This window comes from Bombyx mori, chromosome 21, assembly GCF_030269925.1.
Source record: "Bombyx mori chromosome 21, ASM3026992v2".
Taxonomy (NCBI): domain Eukaryota; kingdom Metazoa; phylum Arthropoda; class Insecta; order Lepidoptera; family Bombycidae; genus Bombyx; species Bombyx mori.
This window is the reverse complement of record NC_085127.1, coordinates 2,851,891-2,872,491: the sequence shown is the minus strand read 5'-3', so window position 1 is coordinate 2,872,491 and position 20,601 is coordinate 2,851,891. Positions and strand designations below refer to the sequence as shown.

Here is a 20,601-nt window from a genome sequence, read left to right as displayed (position 1 = left end):
GCGTTCCATCACGAAAACAAAAACACAAACCTTAAAATATGTTAACTGTACATTTTTGTGCGCTCATAATATGAACTTATTAAAATCGAAAAACGAAATATTATACATCTGTAAAAACAATATAGTCGTAATCGTAAGTATAAATCTTGAATACACCGATACTATTATAAAAAAATATTTATGGCAGATCCGGCGTCAACACACAACGGCCGAGTCCTTTAGTATCTTCGATTTGAAATTATCGACGGATACAGTCTCCGGGTGAGAGTACGATTTGTACAAAAGACGGCTTTTGCAACGCTCGCGACGCGAAAACGTTCACAAGCGAATCGGGGGCTACGCACCGCACTTAGCACGACAAGTTCTCGCCTAGCAGTTCCTGGCTGGAAGCTTTACATGGATCATCCATGCCACCACATAACGATGAGCTCCCAGAACGTCTTCGGCGGCGGGTGGCCGAAGACGTAAGACGAATTTCAGAGACCGGGGTCTCCTTCTGAGCCCATTTTGAGCAGCTCTAACTTCTTCTTCGCTATTTTGGAGTATAGAATGTCGATAGGTTTCGTATTATCGTAGAATGTTGGTGCTCTAAATATGATGAGCGCCGTACCGAGAACGCATGCTATCGTGAACAGGAATAGAAAGATCCTGTCTAAAACCATCGCTACGTATTTCCAGTCATCTTCAACCTGCAAATAAATAGTTATATGTGAGCCACAGATCAAGATTTTTGTAAATGTATTGTTTACTGCTTTTGAAAATCACTTACGCTTTCAAATTTATCCTTATTTTTGACATGTTGCGCTATAAACCTAGAACCTTCGATAGTTTTTTCCATTTCTCTGACGTACGGCTTTTCTAAAGAAGGGCTACCATCGTCAAGGTCCAGACGGCATGGGGATCCTGGAGGTGGAGAGAACAGCTCATCGTCCCCTCCTGGAGGAGGTGGTGGTGAAGGGGGCATCCCCGGTAAATCGTATTCCTCGCAACCCCACTCCTTGAATTTCCCATCCATATCGTCTGGGCCAAAAACATCCGTGAGTATCTGAAAATATGTATAATTTTGTATAACCATTTCTTGTTCACATTAGTTAATAAACTAATCTAAGAAATATCAAGATCGTTAAGACGTGACATTTGCAGATGTCAGTAAAAGTGTCGTTATGAATGTGAGATATTAATCGGAGGCCGTAGAAAACGGGAAGCGAAAACTGGTCACAGATTAAAATGTCAGGGCACGTTTCTCGGGCAGTGTATCTAGGTGGCTTAAGCCAGTACACGATTAGGCTGGAGTGGGAGGATTCGGTTTTGGGGCCATGTCTGCCGGCGCCGTATATGGAACGATTCGTCCGCAGCCACTAGGGTAACATAAATAACGGAGGCCGCGCTCGCTCGTTAAGCCCGCCGGCGTTGAGTAATAAAGGAAAATCGAAATGGAATGAAATTGGGCTGGAAGCGATATTTTCGCGATACACAGAGAGAGCACAATGGATTTAGAATATCGTTGAAAGGAGCGTTTCCCAGAAGAGTCCCGCGGCTGAGGACAATTAAAATGGTTATTGTTGAAGGCGGCATCGAGCCGACTGTAATAGAGTACTGTTTGTATTGAATCCGTTCCGATGGAAAATGTTTTGAATGGAGGAAACTCGACGAGAAAAGGCGTCGTGTTGTTTTTTCGTTGAAAGAGATCTTCAGACGGAGGCACTTCATTTGTAAGAGGTTTTATATCACAAATTTAATTAAAACTTGGAGAGGTTCATTCTGTAGTGTCTGATGAACATCGTTTAACAAAGTGATTGATGATGGTTAGGCTTTATACTGTTCGTGATTTATAACAGATCCAATATTTCTTACCTCGCTGGGTTTATCGTTATCATCGTCGTCATCAGGTGGTTTTTCAGGCCTTTGTATGAATAATATTTTGGGTAAAAAATCTATAAAGACTTTCCTCACCCATGGGGCCATATTGTGGGTTACGGGCGACCTAAAATTTATGTTGAGTACGACGATAGTGACAACTACCGATAGCGTAACTAGCATCATTGTGAACAACAAATATTTTCCAAGCAACGGAACCGTAAGTGACGTGGGTGGTATAATTTCTGCTAACAGCAAGAAGAACACAGTGAGAGATAGGAGGATTGAAATACAAAGTGAAATCTTCTCTCCTGAATCAGAAGGCAAATAGAATACTAGAACCGATAAGAAGGAAATTCCAACGCAGGGAATAATAAGATTGACTGTGTAGAACAGAGTTTTTCGTCTGAGCGTGATATTAAAGATAATATCCGGGTATGGTTCTTCACAGCAAGAGTAAAACTTTTCGTTTCTCGTTGCTGGGACCCGCATGATGTCCCATTCAACTGAGATGTAATATTCTGACAAATCTATTCCCATTCCAATGTGGTCCGAGTCGGGCGACTGTTTTAAATGCCTCAGATCGACCTGAAAGAGAAAACTCGATTAGAAAAAATATAAAAACTGTAGCGGGCTTAGTTTAGTTTAGTCTTACGAGTCGTCGCACAAAAAACAGGTTGCAAACGGTCGTGTCTTTTTAATAATTATTACCCTACAAAATACGCACGCTCTCTATATAAGCACAGACTCAACAGTGATGACCCCGACGCGACGTGGTAATTTGGAAACGATAATAACAAAATTCTTATCGAATAATATTTAATAATATCTATATATAATATTGTAATTGTCATTATGTTTAAAGAGTTTATTAAAAATGAGTATGTGAGTAAACCAATAAACGCAGAAGACAATTTATCTTCATGAATAATACTTAATAGAGTTTTAATAAATGAACCAAAAGTATAAATTTAATTTGAAATCTTGATTTAAATATTTTATTGGTTTTAAAAAATCTCAATAGTGATATTCAAACGTTCGCAGCTAGAAGGTATCGTTTTGAAAAAGATTCGTGTAACAATAGATTTTGCTATTCTTTGTTAAGGAATCAAAGCATACACACGTACCCTTACAAATAAATGTTGTTGCTATCTCAAACGGGCATCTAAGGTGGGACCGAGATAGGGAACAGGGCTCCCTCGTGAACCTTAACACATTGATATAAGGCTCAAACGTAGACTGCGTCTTTATTTATGTGAATGTAGAAACCGCAGATTTATCGGCTTCTTTATTTAAATGGATTGTTTAGTTTTAATCCCCGTGTTATGTTGAAAACTGATTCGGAATATTTTATAGTTTAGTTTAGAATACAGTGGAAGAGGTAGATCTAAGAGGAAATGGATGGATTGCGTGAAAGACGATATGTGTAAGAGGGGAGTGAGCGAAGAAATGGTATATGACAGAGGAGTATGGAAGGAGAAAATATGTTGCACCGACCCCAGGTGATTGGCAGAAGGGCAGGAGAGTGTTGAACTTAGAATACAGAAAACAATAATTCTAGAAACAAACACAAATAGTTTTAAATAATTTCAAAATCATGGTTTATGTGTAGTTCAGCACTACATAATGATATGTAGTCTGTGTTCTTTATGTCAAAATAGTCGATAGGTAGGTATATAAAAATAACATAACAAAACTGCTTACATTTTAAGGATTAATAGTTAATGAAAATAAGGCATATTGCATAATATACATAGGCATATTACGATTTATTTGAAATTACCACAGGTTCTGTGTATGGTATGTCTTGGATAAATAAATGTATATTTTATAAATATATTTTTTGTGGAACGTGCCTTACTGGGTAAAATGTTTATGACATATTTCCGACAAGGAAAATGCTAGAGACGGGCATATTTTTGTTGAAAATTTTAATTCCGTGGAATGTGCAAATTTTTTCGATGAAATTTATTATAACTTTGGTCCCTTGTTGAGTTTTTTTAAAGTAAAAATTATCTGTTTTTTATAAAATATTACAGAAACATTTATACAATATGTCCGGCTATAAAGATTCATCAGACTCTAGGTTTCTAAATGGGAAAGTTTGGGTTTAAAAGCGTAGTTGCTTGACAAATTTATTAACCACACGCCGGATAAGAGTATGCATAGATCTGATTTTCTGTCAAAAGATTATATGTATTTTGTATTTATTTAATGAACGGTAGCATAAATCTAAAATAAACACTATTTAAAAGCAGAATTAATTTAAGGTTTAATTCTATGTCCTAGTAATTTTGGTAAGAGTAGGTCAAAGTAATAACGTTATTAAGATTGGTCCTTGATACGTGTGGAAAATTTTCAGGTTACTCAGAGGTTACGTTGTTGGAGAGAATTGCGTTGAAAGATTTCATAACAAGGATAAATATATACAGGTCAAGCTAATAAAAGCGTGGTAAATTTGCGGTTTTTCGTGAGTTTTAAATAGGTACGCAGATTCTTTTGAAGTTCATTATTTTCTTTGCGTGTTTGTCTCAATAACTTCTCTTTAGATCGGTAACGTTGTATGGCTAGAAGGCATCTGACTCGACTTTGGGTTATTATCGAAAAAATTTGCTACATTATCTTGCAATAATGCTATAGGCGTTCCAATATTACAGGATAAAGTAATTTTTTATACAATACAAAATAAGCGACAAGGGTAAAATATCTAAGGCATCTTTAGAGGTGGGCTTAGGGCTTAGGGCTCATTAACTTAGAATGTCTTCAATTTATAGAAGTTTGGAAGCAGATGATGCCAGCTAACTTTCTACATTCCCAATGGGAAATTATTGTGTAGGTTAACATTTATTTTTAGAATAATACATAGATTATTATTTTTTTAGTTTTATAAGTAAAAAATAATAATAATATAATCTCAACCAAACATCGAACTTCCCTAACCTACCACTAGCTAGAACAACGAATCAAAGTATTATCTTTCGTTAGTATGAGCGAACGTGTTATTTCTGAAGGTATTCCGTCTTATTTTTTTATTGCTTTTGTAGGCACACGAGCATACGGCCCACCTGATGGTAAGTGGTTACCGTCGCCCATGGACTTCAGCAATGCCAGGGGCAGAGCCAAGCCGCTGCCTACCGCTTAATACTCTCCACAAGCCTCGTTTGAAGAAGGACATGTCATAGCGCTCGGGAAACACCGTGGAGGGGAGCTCATTCCATAGCCGGATGGTACGTGGCAAAAAAGATCTCTGGAAACGCACTGTGGATGACCGCAGTGGCTCCAGGTAGTATAGATGAACTCTACTCCGGTGGCGGGCGGTGCGATAGTAAAAACGAGATGCCGGTATCATCTCGAACAATTCCTCAGAGCACTCCCCATGGAACATACGGTACAAAATACAGAGGGAACCAAACGATCTGTGAGAATGGGATTATCGACAATCCGAACGGCCCTCTTCTGTATGGAGCCAAATGGAAGAAGCTGGTATTTGGGAGCTCCTACTTGGTTTTAATATGTTTATCGATGGATTAACAAGCGTCTTTGGTTTACGCTTTGAGCCTCTGAAAATCAATAGAAGAGTGCAGAAAGAGAAGATGTGCAGTTAGATCTATGCGTGTATCGTACTGTTAGTGTACTGTTCTTAATCCATAGTCACAACCCACGAGTTTCTTCTCAGTGGGTCGCGTTTCCGATCCGGTGATAGATTCTGGGAAGCACTGCTCTTACTAGGGTCAGTTTTAGCAAAACCTCCGGTTTGAGCCCCAAGAGCTCACCTACACGCTAGGGTAACGCTGAACGCTCTCAAGGCTATTTATTAGCATAGGTAAGAAATACATAATAGTTTAAAAAAACTAACAAGCGTGGGGTGCATGGTAACTGCTACCTGGGTGCATGGTAGTTATAAGCATTTTATGAACAGATATGAGTAGAAGGGTTATTTTAATAATATCCTGATGATCCATTATTTTTTATTCAAATTTATTAAAAAAAAAAAAAAACTATTTTTTAGTTGAATTTTCTATAAAAGGTATTTTGTTAGTTTTTTTAAGCTATTATTTTATATTTCATTTTTTAGTTGAATTTTAATTTTTTGCAATTTTTTTTAAATATTGAATTGTCATCGATCCTTAATAAGTATACCAAATTTCGAGTTTATTTTATTTTATTTTTATTGCTTAGATGTGTGGACGAGCTCACAGCCCACCTTGTGTTAAGTGGTTACTGGAGCCCATAGACATCTACAACGTAAAATGCGCCACCCACCTTGAGATATAGTTCTAAGGTCTCACTATAGTAACAACGGCTGCCCCACCCTTCAAAAAGTTAGTCCAGGGTTTCGAAGGGGGCCAAAATCATGTTCAAAAATTCCGTTACAAACATACGTTTGAAGCTAATAAGAGCGTATTAAAAAAAAAAAAAAAGAGTTGGTCCATTAAATTACGCAATAAAAAAAAACACGAGAAATTTAATTAAAAATTGTGTTAATATTATGTAATTAATTATAACGCACCATGTACCCGTCGTAGCTCCAAGATCCGAACTTCATGAAGCAGGTTTGCTCGTCGAACGGAAAATACTCAACGTCGATCTCGCAGAAGGACTTGTAAATGGCGGGCGGCTTCCAGACCACTTTGCCGTCGTGGTGGAGGATCGCCTTCGTCATTATCGTCACTTCGTAGTTGCCATCAGCGCTGATAAAAAAAAAACAAAAAAGTTGTTGAGAAAATCGCCAGCCAAAATATTGTGTAAGCTTCCACTGTTCCAAAATCTTCTGTTATAATAATAATTTACTGGTGGTAGGACCTCTTGTGAGTCCGCGCGGTTAGGTACCACCGCCCTGCCTATTTCTGTCGTGAAGTAGTAAGGCGTTTCAGTTTGAAGGGTGGGGAAGCCGTTGTATTGTAGAAACTGAGACCCACATCTGAAGATAGGTTGCTGCATTTGCGTTGTAGACGTCTATGGGCTTCGGTAACCACTTACATGCGATCACCATAGTTGGGCTGTAAGGCTATCCACTCATCTAAGCAATAAAAAGAAAAAGATTGATATTTATTTGCCAGACCAGATGGACAGTGAGCTCGTGGACCCAATGTACATGCAAAGCCTGAAATTTTAACCGTTAAACACAGATCTGGACCGTCTTTTAAACTTGGCAAATTCAAATATTCCGGGAGATCCGATGCAGCGCTCAAAAAAATTACACATAAAAACAAAACCCTAATATTTCCTCAGGAACTGTAATACTCCAGTTTTCTAAAAAAAAATGTCGTTCGCTCCAGCGTTAAAATTGGAGGAGGTCATTGAAATGTCCTGAATTCATAACTAGGACGTACCGTGACAGCGTTTAATGGCTGTATTTATTTATGAGAACAAGTCGTTAACTCGAGCATCTTGTTATTCAGTCTAGTCACTTTGATCTTCGATTCAAACTGTACTAAGTGACAAGCTAACGATAAACTTTAATTTAAGCGCACGTTCTGTTTAATTAGCTGCGATTGGTACATTAGTTCCGTTGAAGTGGTAGTCGAAGTTAATTAGCGAATACAGGTAGTATTCATTTGGGCTTATGACTTGATAATGGCGTGCAATTTCTTGTTAATTGGCGTACATGGGCGATTGAGCTCACGACTCAACTATGAAGCAGTTATCTATTCTTTGGGAAGCTAAACCCTAATACAGCTACTGGTGGTAGGACCTCTTGTGAGTGCGCACGGGTAGGTACCACCACCCTGTCTATATCTGTCGTGAAGCAGTAATGCGTTTCGGTTTGAAGGGTGGGGCAGCCGTTGTAACTATACTTGAGACCTTAGAACTTGTATCTCAAGGTGGGTGGCGCATTTACGTTGTGAATGTCTATGGGCTCCAATAACCACTTAACAGCAGGTGGGCTGTGAGCTCGTCCACTCATCTAAGCAATAAAAAAAAAACAGAAAACACAGGTGTCATAAAATTGCCTTAGCATTCGTAAATACGATGAAACGCTGTGAAGAAATCCAAAGCTCAAAAACCTTGTAATAATTTTAAATTGCGTATGCAATTGAACGAGCTGAAGGCCTACTGGGTGTTAAGTGGTTATTGGAGCCCATAGACATGAAAATGTAAATGCCACTACCCACCTGGAGATTTAAATATACGCTGTACGTGGACAATTAAAATTTAATCTCATAATATCTTGCCTTGACTTAATATCTAGTTTGAAATAAATATTTTTAATCTATCTGGCTTGAAATTTAATATTACAAAATTACAAATCTTTTAAATTAAATAAAACAGTCAATATTTTTCAGGCGAATCAATTGTCTAAGCTTTCAAAATTAAAGTTGGAAGCCCTAAAAGCTTCATAACAAACTTTTAGTTTATTCATGAAAATTTTCGCATGAAATACTGACATACTGTCTTCCATTACGCTAACGCGGCTCCATTAAAAATAAAGTTGACGCTGGATATACGCTATGAGGGCTTTTAGGGAAGACACAGGTGCATTAAAGAGTTACCTCTATCTGTTTAAATTTAAAAAGAACTGTAAAGGCGACGAGTTGCGTTAGTAAATTTGAAACGAAAATATTTCAATTATGCCTTTTTTTATTGCTTAGATAGGTGGACGAGCTCACAGCCCGCCTGGTGTTAAGTGGTTACTGGAGCCCATAGACATCTACAACGTAAATGTGCCACCCACCTTGAGATATAAGTTCTAAGGTCTCACTATAGCTACAACAGCTGCCCCACCCTTCAAACCGAAACGCATTACTACTTCACGGCAGAAATAGGCAGAGTGGTGGTAACTACCCGCGCGGACTCACAAGACGACCTAGCACCAGTGTAATGACTTGAAATTTTAACATTAGATTTTAATTGAACTCATTGAATGTGTATTAAAAAGGGGGAAAACGTAGCTACCTTCGATAAAAACATCAATGCGCCACCTTGGATCATGGAGTCAATGTCTCTTTGGAATTGTATAGAGGCTATTTCCACTTTTCAAGTCAGAACGTACAACTGTTTGGCCGCAGTAATTGACAGGATGATGGTCCCTACTCGTCTGGTCTTACAATTTGCCCTACTAATAGCAAATACGCATAATGTTGTGGATGTTGTTTTAAATACAAGACGTCATTCATTTCTATCGTGTAAGAAGTTTATAAAAAAGAATCTCTAGTGAGTATATTTACTTGAAGAAAATCAGACCTATCTAGAGTGGTATTTTAAAATTTAATGTATCGATAATTTTATTTAGTGATTACTAAAGTTAACTACAAAATAATAATAAAAAAATATTACAAGGAAACCGGAATATTATGATAGGCTGTCTTGTCTTTGTATTTTCATAAATTACTGGTTTTTTTTTGCTTAGATGGGTGGACGAGGTCACAGCCCACCTGGTTAAATGGTTACTGGAGCCCATAGACATCTATAACGAAAATGCGCCACCCACCTTGAGATATAAGTTCTAAGGTCTCAGTATAGTTACAACGGCTGCCCCATCTTTCAAAGCGAAACGCATTACTGCTTCACGGCAGAAATAGGCAGGGCGGTGGTACCTACCCGCGCGGACTCACAAGAGGTCCTACCACCAGTAAAATACATAACATAAATAAATAGATCACTCAATCGTTTACACATTTTTTTTAAATTTCATAATTTTAATTATTTTTTCTCTATAATGAAACAATACAATATCGTAGTTTTATTATAATAAATATATAATTGAACTGTCAGCTTAAGAGTGACTTGAAACATTAAATTTTTTAGACCTTTTTCGCCCCTTCCGTAATCCTACACGGATAAGCTCGGCCGCCATATTGTACATAAGTTTTCACTAAGCTCCTTCTGAATTTCGCAGCTGCTACATTATGTTGCATACATATTATTTTATAGGTAAGTTTAGTAAAGTAACAATACTTACTTTCGTGTGAAACTGTTTATTATTATCGAAATCGGGAGGCGGTCGGACTATAAACCCAGTAGTCACTGCGACCCACATAGATTTGCTCCGTATAACCCGAAGTATTAAATATCTTTGTCTTGGCCTAAATCCAGCATGAACTACTTTCCTTGGACAGAAATTCTTAATCTTTACGCGGCCGAGAATGTCAGTGAGTATCTTTTATGGTCCAAAGTGTAGCAGTGTAACTATCACACAATTTATATGGAGGGACTTTCAGTGGTTCCGCAACATAGAGCATTCCTTTAGGATTTTTAGCTTACCGTATCTTACGTTGAAAGCTTCGTCTACAAATATGATTTTGATACTAATACCGACAAATCTTATACCTTTAAACGAGCAATTCTTTTATATTAATACATATATAATCTGAATCTCGGAAACGGCTCTATCGATTTTCATAAAATTTAGTATACAGGGGCATTTCGGGGGCAATAAATCGATCTAGCTACGATTTATTTTCAGAAAATTTTGTTTTATTCGTTTTTCCAATAATCAACTCTTCCCGACATCTATTGGCGAATAATAATACTATTTTTCTTAATTGAGGGCAACGAACCGCTTTAAAGACACAACAAAATTATCAAAAAAAAAAAAAACCGGTCATCATCTAGTAATGAATTAAATAGGCAATTGACTGTATCGTACCTGAAATGCGATGTACTGGTCTGTTTCCGCGAAAATAACACACTGAATCAAAAGTACTGATTTAATAAAGACAAAAAATTGGAGGGAGAGTTAGGTGTATATCTTCTTAAAATAAGTAGGGTCTGGCGATGAATGAAAACAATAGTAATTTAAAATTGTTAGAACCACTAGACGATGGTTACATTTCCATTTACTGTGTATGTCTAATGCACGCAGTAAATTACGTGGCTGTGGTCTGTCATTGCTGAACAACGTGGTCGCCAAAGTCAATTCAACATTTCATATTTCATCGCCCCAAGCTAAAGTTTTTTTCTGTGTAATAGCCATCTGAAGAATATATATAAGCGATAAGAACAAAGACATGATCCACAGCACCAAATATGTTTAGTAAAATTTGGGAATCTAATAGACCAACAATATAGACATGGCTACATTGATGGCATCACAAACAAAAGAAGATTGTAAAATTACAATTTGTAAATTTTAAAGATTCTACGAATACATTATATGTTTTAGATTAGACCAGTTGGATCGTTCGCAATAATGAACAAAGATCATGTTTCAACTCTCTGATATCTAATCAAAGACACGTCAGACGTAACGTTGGAAATATTAATGAAAGTTAACTGTACCGTGTTCAAGCCAGGTTGATGCTATTTAGATTAAAGCCTGCACTTATCTCAGCTTCCGCTTGGCTAACTTCGGGCGCATTCTGACTCACCTACATATGAACGCTACTTTCAGAGCCCGACCTTAATACAAAGTGGCAAAGTTTAGAATACATCAATGTTGGATGTTCGAGTTAATGCATATAATCCGGTTTTGTTACGATATGGCGGTATTAGGTGATGTAAAAACGTGCATTCGATTCGATTTTAGATACAGCAAATAGAAATTTGGGGCAAAATTACTTAGCATGCATGATACCTTTAAACGAGCAATTCTTGTATATATATAATCTGAATCTCGGAAACGGCTCCAACGATTTTTATAAACATTTAATATACAGGGAATTTCGGGGGCGATAAATCGATCTAACTACGATTTATTTTCAGAAAATGTTGTTTTATTCGTGTTTTCAATAATCAACTTTATCGATAATCAACTTTACGAATCTTCCCGACATCTATTGGCGAATAATAATACTATTTTTCATAATTGAGATTAACTAACTACTTTAAAGACACAATAGCACTAAAGCTATTTCAGCAGATGGCGCTGTTAAGCCACCCGAAGCCAATAAGTGTTTGGTTTAAGGTTTAAGACTAAGAAAATGAATTGTTTATTTATATTATTTGTGTCTTTTTAACTCACGTGTTCACTTAAAAATGCCTAAACTATCTTTTTTTTTTTATTGCCGTATAGGCAGACGAGCATACGGCCCACCTGATGGTGAGTAGTTACCGTCGCTCATGGACGTCAGCAATGCCAGGGGCAGAGCCAAGCCGCTGCCTACCGCTTAATACTCTCCACAAGCCTCATTTGAAGAAGGACATGTCATAGCGCTCGGGAAACACTGTGGAGGGGAGCTCATTCCATAGCCGGATGGTACGTGGCAAAAAAGATCTCTGGAAACCCACAGTGTGGATGAACGTAGTGGCTCCAGGTAGTATGGATGTACTCTACTCCGGTGGCGGGCGGTGCGATGGTAAAAGCGAGATGTCGGTATCATCTCGAACAATTCCTCAGAGCACTCCCCTAAATATCTTGGGATATTTCATCATTTTATCAATATGTAATTCGTATTTAAATATAATTTCTAAAAAAACACGATTTATCATCGTCTAGTCGAACTTTAAATAGATATACCATGTTTATAAACTGAAACTTTCATAAATTTTTCGTTAACGCAAAAGGTATTATCAAATTTTTTTTATCTCTGCTATTTGTCTGCGTGCCATACATCTGTGACAATTTAATATCAACACATAGAATTGTGTAAGGAAAGTAAAAACGATACAAGTACGACGAATTATTAAAGCTTGAATCTGAAGCTAATTGTCTTTTTGTAGTCGTCATGCGTCATATTAAAGGATAAGACGTCTGGTGCATTCGTATCGAGCGATACTAGCGAAATAGCGCTACATAGCGACGGAACAGGTGTTCAAATCTAGAGGCACCAATTTTTCTATTGAACTACATACTTAATAAAAGTATCACGACTGACTTCAGCGTTGAAGGAACAATGTCGTGTAATAAATGAAAACTGCAAAAAAAAAACTTTTGTTTTGTGTCCTCACGGGTAATTACCAGCACTCTGCCTATTTCTGCCATGAGGCAGTAATGCGTTTCGTTTTGAAGGGTGAGCCAGCCGTTAGACTGTAAAACTGAGACTTAGAACTCATGTCTCAAAATGGCTGGCGATATTTACGTTGTTGGTATTTTTAAGCTCCGGTAATCACTTAACGCCAGGTGGACCGTGAGCTCTTCCATACATCTAAGCAATAAATAAGAAATATCATTAAGACAGTAATTTAAACAAACACAGAATCGAAAACTAGAGACTCGGATCATAGATTATATTTTTATCATTAACAATCAGCTAATGATCGGAAGAGACCAAACGCGGTATACTCATACCACGTTTTTAATCACACGTAATATATACCTAGACGGAATCATCTGAATGTCACCGATAAAAGTAATAATTTAGTAATGAAGTTAGAGCGTTCTTACATATAACCGATGCGAAAGCTTAAACGTAGGTTAGAATTAGTTACAGACTTTTTGTATTAGCGGTCGCGTTGCCGAAGAGATAAAGTCTCCACGCCGAGCCCGATAATGTGGAATAATGGGATTTTTGTCTGCGAACCGGAAATGAAGAGATAAGAGCTCTTATAAGAGAGTTTATTGGCAAAAGAAAGTTAGCTCTCATTGAAAGAAATAGGAAATAGTATGGAAACTTCTGGAACACCGGTATTCGCGCGTAACTTCGTTAAATTGATTCGAAAAGAAACGGTTACCCGCTTGAGTGAGATTAATGTTTTGCAGACACCAATTTATAAAGATCTCAAGGCTGCGACGGAGAAAGAATTGTGGAATTTTTTACCGCTTTATTTTAGCCTTCTTAGAAGTCCATTAGAAGTTGTACTGGGATTGGTAATTGATCAGTTTGATAAATTTTTTCGCTTCCTTAAAGCTATCCGTTGTAAATTAATTTAAATCATATTTCGTCTTTCAGTAAATCATAATAATATCTTGCAGACTCATATTTGGCTAACTAAGTTATATAAATTAGTTTGGTTGATAATTCGATGGTTACTTTCCAACCAACCTTCAAGCCAACCTTCATTGCTAGACATAAGTATCCTTTTTTTTTTTTTTTTTTTTATGATTGAAAGTTTACTGGTGGCCCGAAGGCCTTTCCAGTTTCACCAGGACAGGTGGGCGAGCAAAGGCTAAGCCAAGAGGGGTGGGATTTGCTAACAACTGCCCGAGCGCCTCCGAAGGAGACCTAACAACTCAAGAGCAATTGTTTCGCGAATGAATCTACTACCGGATCGGAATCGCGACCCGCTGAGAAGATCCGGCGAGAAACTCAGCGGGCTGATGCATGGGTTAGGTTGTACGTCGACCTCTTTGTCGAGTTCGACGAGTACGGTTACCGGGGTCCCTAAGCCTGCCCCTAGTATTAGAGCTGAAGGCATCTAATGCAAAGGTTATTGGATCTGATGGATCCGTAAGGACGTGTCTAGGGCGTCGACGGTGACTGGCTCCTGCATGATCAGGATTCGGGGAGTAGTCAGCGGCGGCAACGATAAGGCGATTATCATGACGCATAGCCTTATCGAAGTATCGTTCCGACGCTGACTTCATGTATTTCCGAATTGATTCGAGGCCCAGGTCGTCGTGTAGGTCAACGTTCCTCACGAACCACGGAGCCCCGACAGCTAACCTGCAAAAGCGGGATTGTAGGGATTGGAGGGTGTCTATGTGTGTGCGGGCCGCGTGAGCGAACACCACACTCGCGTAAGTCATGACGGGCCTTATGCAAGTTTTGTAAAGTGTCACTTTGTTCCGAAGGGACATTTTACTCCGCTTACAGATCATGGGGTAGAGTCTACCGAGAATAAACGCGGCACGGTCACGGACTGATTTTATATGCGGGCGGAATGTCATCGATGCATCCAGGGTAACGCCCAGGTACTTGACCTTCCTGGCCCAGGGTATGGGTTGTCTAAAGAGAGTAATCGGGGGTGTGAGATTCCTCCTCCTAATCCGGGAGGAAATCCGTGTGGAGCTTCCCCTCTGAAATAGCACCGCAGTACTTTTCGCTGGGTTGATGTCTATGCGCCATTTTCGGAACCACTGTCCTAGGGCTAGGGCTGCGCTCTGAAGCTTCTTCGCGATTAGGGACTTATTTCTACTAGAATAGTAAACAGTCGTGTCGTCGGCGAATAAAGCTAAATGGGTCGGCGGCGACCGGGGAATATCGTTGACGAATAAGCTAAATAGGAGGGGTGAGAGGACAGAGCCTTGCGGGACTCCAGCTGTGAGAGGTCGTGGGGAGGAGCGGGTTCCCTCGACTCGATATCGAAAAGAGCGGTTCGACAAGAAGTCCCGTATGATGAGCACGAGACTATCCGGCACGCCCATGTTGAATAGTTTGAAAATCAAACCATTGTGCCAGACTTTGTCGAACGCTTTTGCGACGTCGAAGAAGAGAGCTCCCGTGTATAACGGTTTTGGTCGATTAAGCCCCACAAGAATGTGCTCCGTGAGGCGGTGCACCTGTTGAACGCATGAGTGATTTGTACGGAATCCGAATTGTTCATCGATAAGAATGCCCTTGGATGAGACGAAGTCTCTGAGGCGTTTGTAGAGCAGACGCTCATACAGTTTGCCTAGAGACATGAGGAGGCTAATCGGGCGGTAGCTCGTCGGATGATTTTTTGGTTTACCGGGTTTATGTATGCCGATAACGTCCGCTTCTTTCCACACCGCGGGAAAGATACAGTTCGCCATAGCGGCATTGAAAATAGATGCCAACATCACGATGAGTTGGACGGGTAGAAGTTTAATAACGCGGTTGGATATACCGTCGGAACCGGGAGCCTTGCGAGGACGTAGGTCTTTGATCAAGTCTTTAACTTCCATCGGGGTGACGGGTGGTAACGCATCAGAGGGTGGCAAGGAGGCTCTGCGTTCTACCTCACTGTCTACTAATTCTACATGAACAGGGTCCACGGATTGAGTGCTGGGCGTGCACTGGGTTTGCAATGTATCGGCCAGCAGCTCTGCTTTTTCGTCATCATCGAACGCCGCGAGTCGGCCTGAGGGGCCTACGAGGGGGGGCATAGTTACTACCGTATCCGATTTGAGAGTACGAGCTAAGCGGTAGTAAGACCTTTGGGAGGGCGCGAGTCCTTCTAAGAAATCAGACCATCTGGCATCTCGGACTTCGGCGATGCGAGACTTTACGTCGCGTTGTAGGGCACGCATTCGAATACGATTTTCCGCGGTAGGATACCTGTCGTAGGCGCGTATCGAGGCGTTCTTAGCTCTAAGGAGTTCCCTAATATCGTCGGACAATTTGAAGCGGTGAAGGAAGTCCTCCGCTACAACTTGTTTCGATGACCTATCTAATGTCGAGGTGATGTGTGACGTTAAGATGTCTATGGCTTCAGCGGTATCCTGAGGAGACGGGATAGAGTCCGGGTTAAACGGGAGCGATGGTGGATCAGATTCAGCCAGGCTGATGCCCAGCGTGTGCCAATCCACCACAGTCCTCGTGACGGGAACGGAATCGGGAGCGCGGCCAAGCTTCATAACGACGGGACGGTGGTCTGAATCTAACTCTGAAACTACTTCGATCGAGTGTAAGCGCAGAGTTACGTTTTTTAATAACGCTATGTCGAGTATATCCGGGCGATGCACGATATTTAGCGGGTAGTGAGTCGGGGTTAGCGGAGCGACGATATCGAAGGCGAGATCATCGACTAACGCGTCAAGCCGCCTGCCATTCGGGGTTGTGGTGTGTGAGTTCCACCTGATGTGTTTACAATTTAGGTCGCCCGCCAGAATGACAGAGCTCCCCATACCGAGCAGCGCCTCGATATCACTGCTTAGAACGATCTTATCCGGTGGAAGATAAACGGACGCGATAACGATCGGCGCGTGTCCCGTCAGTGAGATTCGGCACACTGATGCTTCGATATTAGCGAGCGCGGGAGGATCGAGCGGGACGCAATGCAGGGCTCTTCTATAGTAAATGACGGTACCACCACCACGGGCAGAGAGCCTGTCGTTCCTGACCATGTTATAGTTCGCGATTTTAGGGTCACGGCGCGCGGGCTTAAGTAGGGTCTCCTGCACTAAAAAGATATCAATTTGGTGGTCACGCAAAAAGTCAGAAACCTGATCACGTTGATTTGCGAGACCGTAAGCGTTAAAAAATCCTATCGTTACGGATAGGGGCTTTATTCTACTTATATACGCCATTGATTACCGGCGGAGTGAGGGGAGGACGTACGTATTTAATGACGCGTATACGTCGGCGTATTCCTGCACAACGGCGATAAAGTGTTGTGCAGTGGAGGCAGCGCGAATGGCGTCGCCCAAAGCGTTAACGCGCTCAAAGTTGATCGACTGAAAGAAGTCGATCGCTAAAGCGAGATTGTCGGACGCGGTCGGAGGGCAAGTCGCGGGAGAGGGACGAGTCGCGGGGGCGGGACGAATCGCGGAGGAGGGAGTTGTAGCCGTGTTCGTGTACGGCAGCGGTTTTGCCCAGGCCGAGACACTGGGCACCGCCGCCGGAACGAACGCTGGCTTAGCCTGCGACGCAGAGGGTGCCGAGGCTTTGATGTCTGGGCCGGAAGCTCGGAGGCGGTTTTGGCGGGCGACGCGGCGATTTATTTTAGGGGCTCGGGGGCAACCACGGTAATTCGCGGGGTGACCCTGTGTTCGACACAGGACGCAGCTAGGCGGTTCCGTCGCGGTTTTTTGGTCGCGAGCGCAGAGGGCCGTGGCGTGATCGCCCAAACACTTAACACATCGGGGCCGCGCGTGACAGTTACGGGAAGAGTGCCCGTACAATTGACAGTTATGGCACTGGCTAGGAGTGCCTTTTTTATGGGGGGCTTCGACAGCGATACCAGAGAGCCTACAGACGGTCTGTGTGTTAAAGATTTTCTTACCCTCGGGGGTAGGCTGGAGAGCGACTAGAACCATATTATATGGCTCCCTACCGCGACCGGTGTGCATACGGTGCACAGAATTCACTGGTAGGCCTTGTTCTAACAGGTCGGCTTTTACGAGCTCTACATCTAACTCTTTAGGGATTCCGCGTATTACAACGCGGAGTTCGCGCTCCTCCTGGAGCGTATACGTATGGAAACTTATACGCTCCTTACGGAGGTAAGAAGAGAGGGCCCTATGGTCGTCGGGTGTTTGAACCTTAATTTGAATGCCGTTCGCGAGGTTACGGGCATTCGTGAAATTTATATTTTTGGCCTTAAGGGCCAGGCAAACTCGATCCCAAGCTGCCTTCTCCTGAAGGATAACCGGGGGAGGGGTCTGGGTTTTATTTTGTGCCACCGGTCGCGGCGACGGAGTGGCACGGGCTGGGGGCGCAACGGGAGTCTGAGGGCGGGGGCGCGACGCGTTCACGGCTTTGCTAATTTTAGCGGCCGCGGGAGCTCGAGACTCCGCGGCACGCTTCTTACCCTTCTGTACCAGGGTGAATCCATCCGTCGATGAGGCGGGGGCGAGGTCGACCTCCATGTCCGAGTCAGAGTCGGAGCACGAGGAGGCGGGTGCAGGCGACCTACGAGCAAGTGTAGGTGTTTTAGAGGGCGCGACGGAGGCCGCGGATGATCGCTCAGCTGAAACGATGGTCACGGCGGACGACGCAGCAGCTTTTCTCGCCAGTATAGGCGACACGGGAGCGGCAGGCACGACAGAGGCTGCGGTGCTCAATGCAGAAGCTCTGCACGCAGGTACAGGCGACGCAGGAGCAGCGAGCGCGGCGGAGTCCTCGAGAGGGCTCGCAGTGTGATTGGCCTTGAAGGCCAAAAACTCCGAGGCGAGCTGTGGGTGGCGAAGTCGGAGGAATTCCGCGAATACAGCGTCCATGATCGCTGAGTACCCAGGTGGGGCGGCCCCGGGTCTTGAAAACACTCGCCTTGCGGCGAGGCCCCAACTTCTCGGACCTGAGCGGTTCTATTGAACACAGGTGGCAATGCGGCGCGATTACTACAGGACAAAGAAAAAGCACAACAAAACAGAAATTACGAAAAGAAATAAAACAAATAAATACTTGCAGGAAACCACTTTGTCGGCAGATGTACCACGAACACAGAAACAACAAAAGGAAACAAAACAAATAAAAACTTCCAGAAAGAGCACTTAGTCGGCAGATGTACCACAAACACAGGCCGCGCGAACAATGGCCGGGCTAACAAAAGCCGGGCGAACAAAGACCGGGCGATCGAGTGGACGATGAGCACGTCCGCACGTGACGGGTGCCTCTATCGGAATGACATAAGTATCCCTGAGGCTTAGCCCAACAACTGGTTATTCGTTGTAGTGTTCCTTTATAGGTAGTGTGCAGGGAAAATATCACTGTAAATGATACTTACCCTTTTATAATTAGCCCTACAATCTTATGATGGATGCGAGAAAACTTTGGACATTTGCATTTTATAATTTATTATTTATTTGATAGATGAGTGGACGAGCTCACAGCCTCCTACTGAGCATCGTGAAACGCCCGCCTGTGACCTTTTTTTGTAGTTTGTAGCCACTGGTGTTAAATGGTTACCGGAGCCCATAGACATCTACAACGTAAATGCCGCCACCCACCTTGAGACGAGTTCTAAGGTATAGTTACAACGGCTGCCCCACCCTTCAAACCGAAACGCATTACTGCTTCACGTCAGAAATAGGCAGGACGGTGATATGACGGTGAGGTCTGACGTGTATGTATTTTACTTATGTATGTATGTATTTAAAATACACCAGGCAAGTATTTTAAGTTTAAAGAAATAAAAAAGGAGTATTGACTAAAAATGTCTGAATGTCTTGTATTGGTACTCACTTGTTGTAAAGCACGATATCTGGCAGCCATATGTGTTCTGAAGGCACATGCAACGTGTCCACACCACCGTAGTCGTCAGGGTTCCATTTCAGCTTGTAATCATTCCATTCCTGTGAACAAGAGGATTGAGGATGATTGTATAAAGTAGTTGTCACATAATAGATAAAGAGCGTTACGACTACATCAGCTTTCAAAACCATTTCAGTACCATTTTTTATAAGGAAACATGTACTTGACACGTGTTAAAATTCAAACTCAAATCTATTTCAATTTTTCAACTAAATTTAGTCAATATTTTGTGGAATGTCAAAGAAAATAATACTAAAGTCCAATGAAACAACAAACTCCACGGACAACGTTTTTTTTTAACTACTAGTAATTTTTGGTGTTTTCTTTCAATAGTACTTAAAGGAAGTAACCCTTACTTTCTCTCCTACATCGTGCTGCGTTAAGTATTTTGCACAAACATTTCTTCACAGTTTTCTTAAACATATGTATAGTTATTAATTGTAAGTCCTGTGGACTATTGTTGTAAAGGCACACCCCAAAATCTCATCAAATAGTTAGGCACCTATTTTATGTGTTTGAACATTCACGAATGACCTCTACCACAAAGGGGCAAGGTGCATTTGTAAGCCAGTAGTTGAAGGGTGGGACAGTCATTATGCTATAGAATTCAGATCTAGACCTCCTATCGCAAGATTTGTGGCAATATTTAGCACATAGATTATTACCATGTTCCTATCCTAGCACAAAATAGCGGAAAATGTAATTGTGTTCTACATTGAACACCTTAATCCTTCGTAACTACAAATTTCACAGCCTATCAGCCTTGTAAATTATCTGCGTATTAAGCCTTAATGAAATTAGCCTGATCATGAAACCGCAAACGGCTTAAAGCTACGTGTAATTAATATTAAATGTTATCCTTAGTATCCTGTGTCTGTTTTGTACAGTTTCTAATCGATGTTTTAATCTAATCTATTAAGTTTAGAGGATTAATTTAAAAATAAGACTATTTGTTTTCCGCAAAAAAAATATTGCAGTAATGCAATTGTGTGCGCTCAGTGACAAGTTTGGCCAAAGTCGTTAGTGGAGCCAATAGACATAACAATGT

At 41.4% G+C, this 20,601-nt stretch overlaps 1 protein-coding gene across 1 annotated transcript in view; it reads right to left on the bottom strand.

Annotated features, from left to right (window-relative positions):
* Positions 1-454: 454 nt before the first annotated feature.
* The window catches only part of nAChRa1 (nicotinic acetylcholine receptor subunit alpha 1), an 88,675-nt gene continuing 68,528 nt past the window's right edge, over positions 455-20,601 (bottom strand). The window contains 5 exon segments of the mRNA NM_001109918.1: positions 455-689; positions 770-1,045; positions 1,855-2,445; positions 6,368-6,548; positions 19,485-19,594. Of these exon segments, the coding sequence (NP_001103388.1) occupies positions 477-689; positions 770-1,045; positions 1,855-2,445; positions 6,368-6,548; positions 19,485-19,594 (1,371 nt within the window). The 3' untranslated portion in view covers positions 455-476.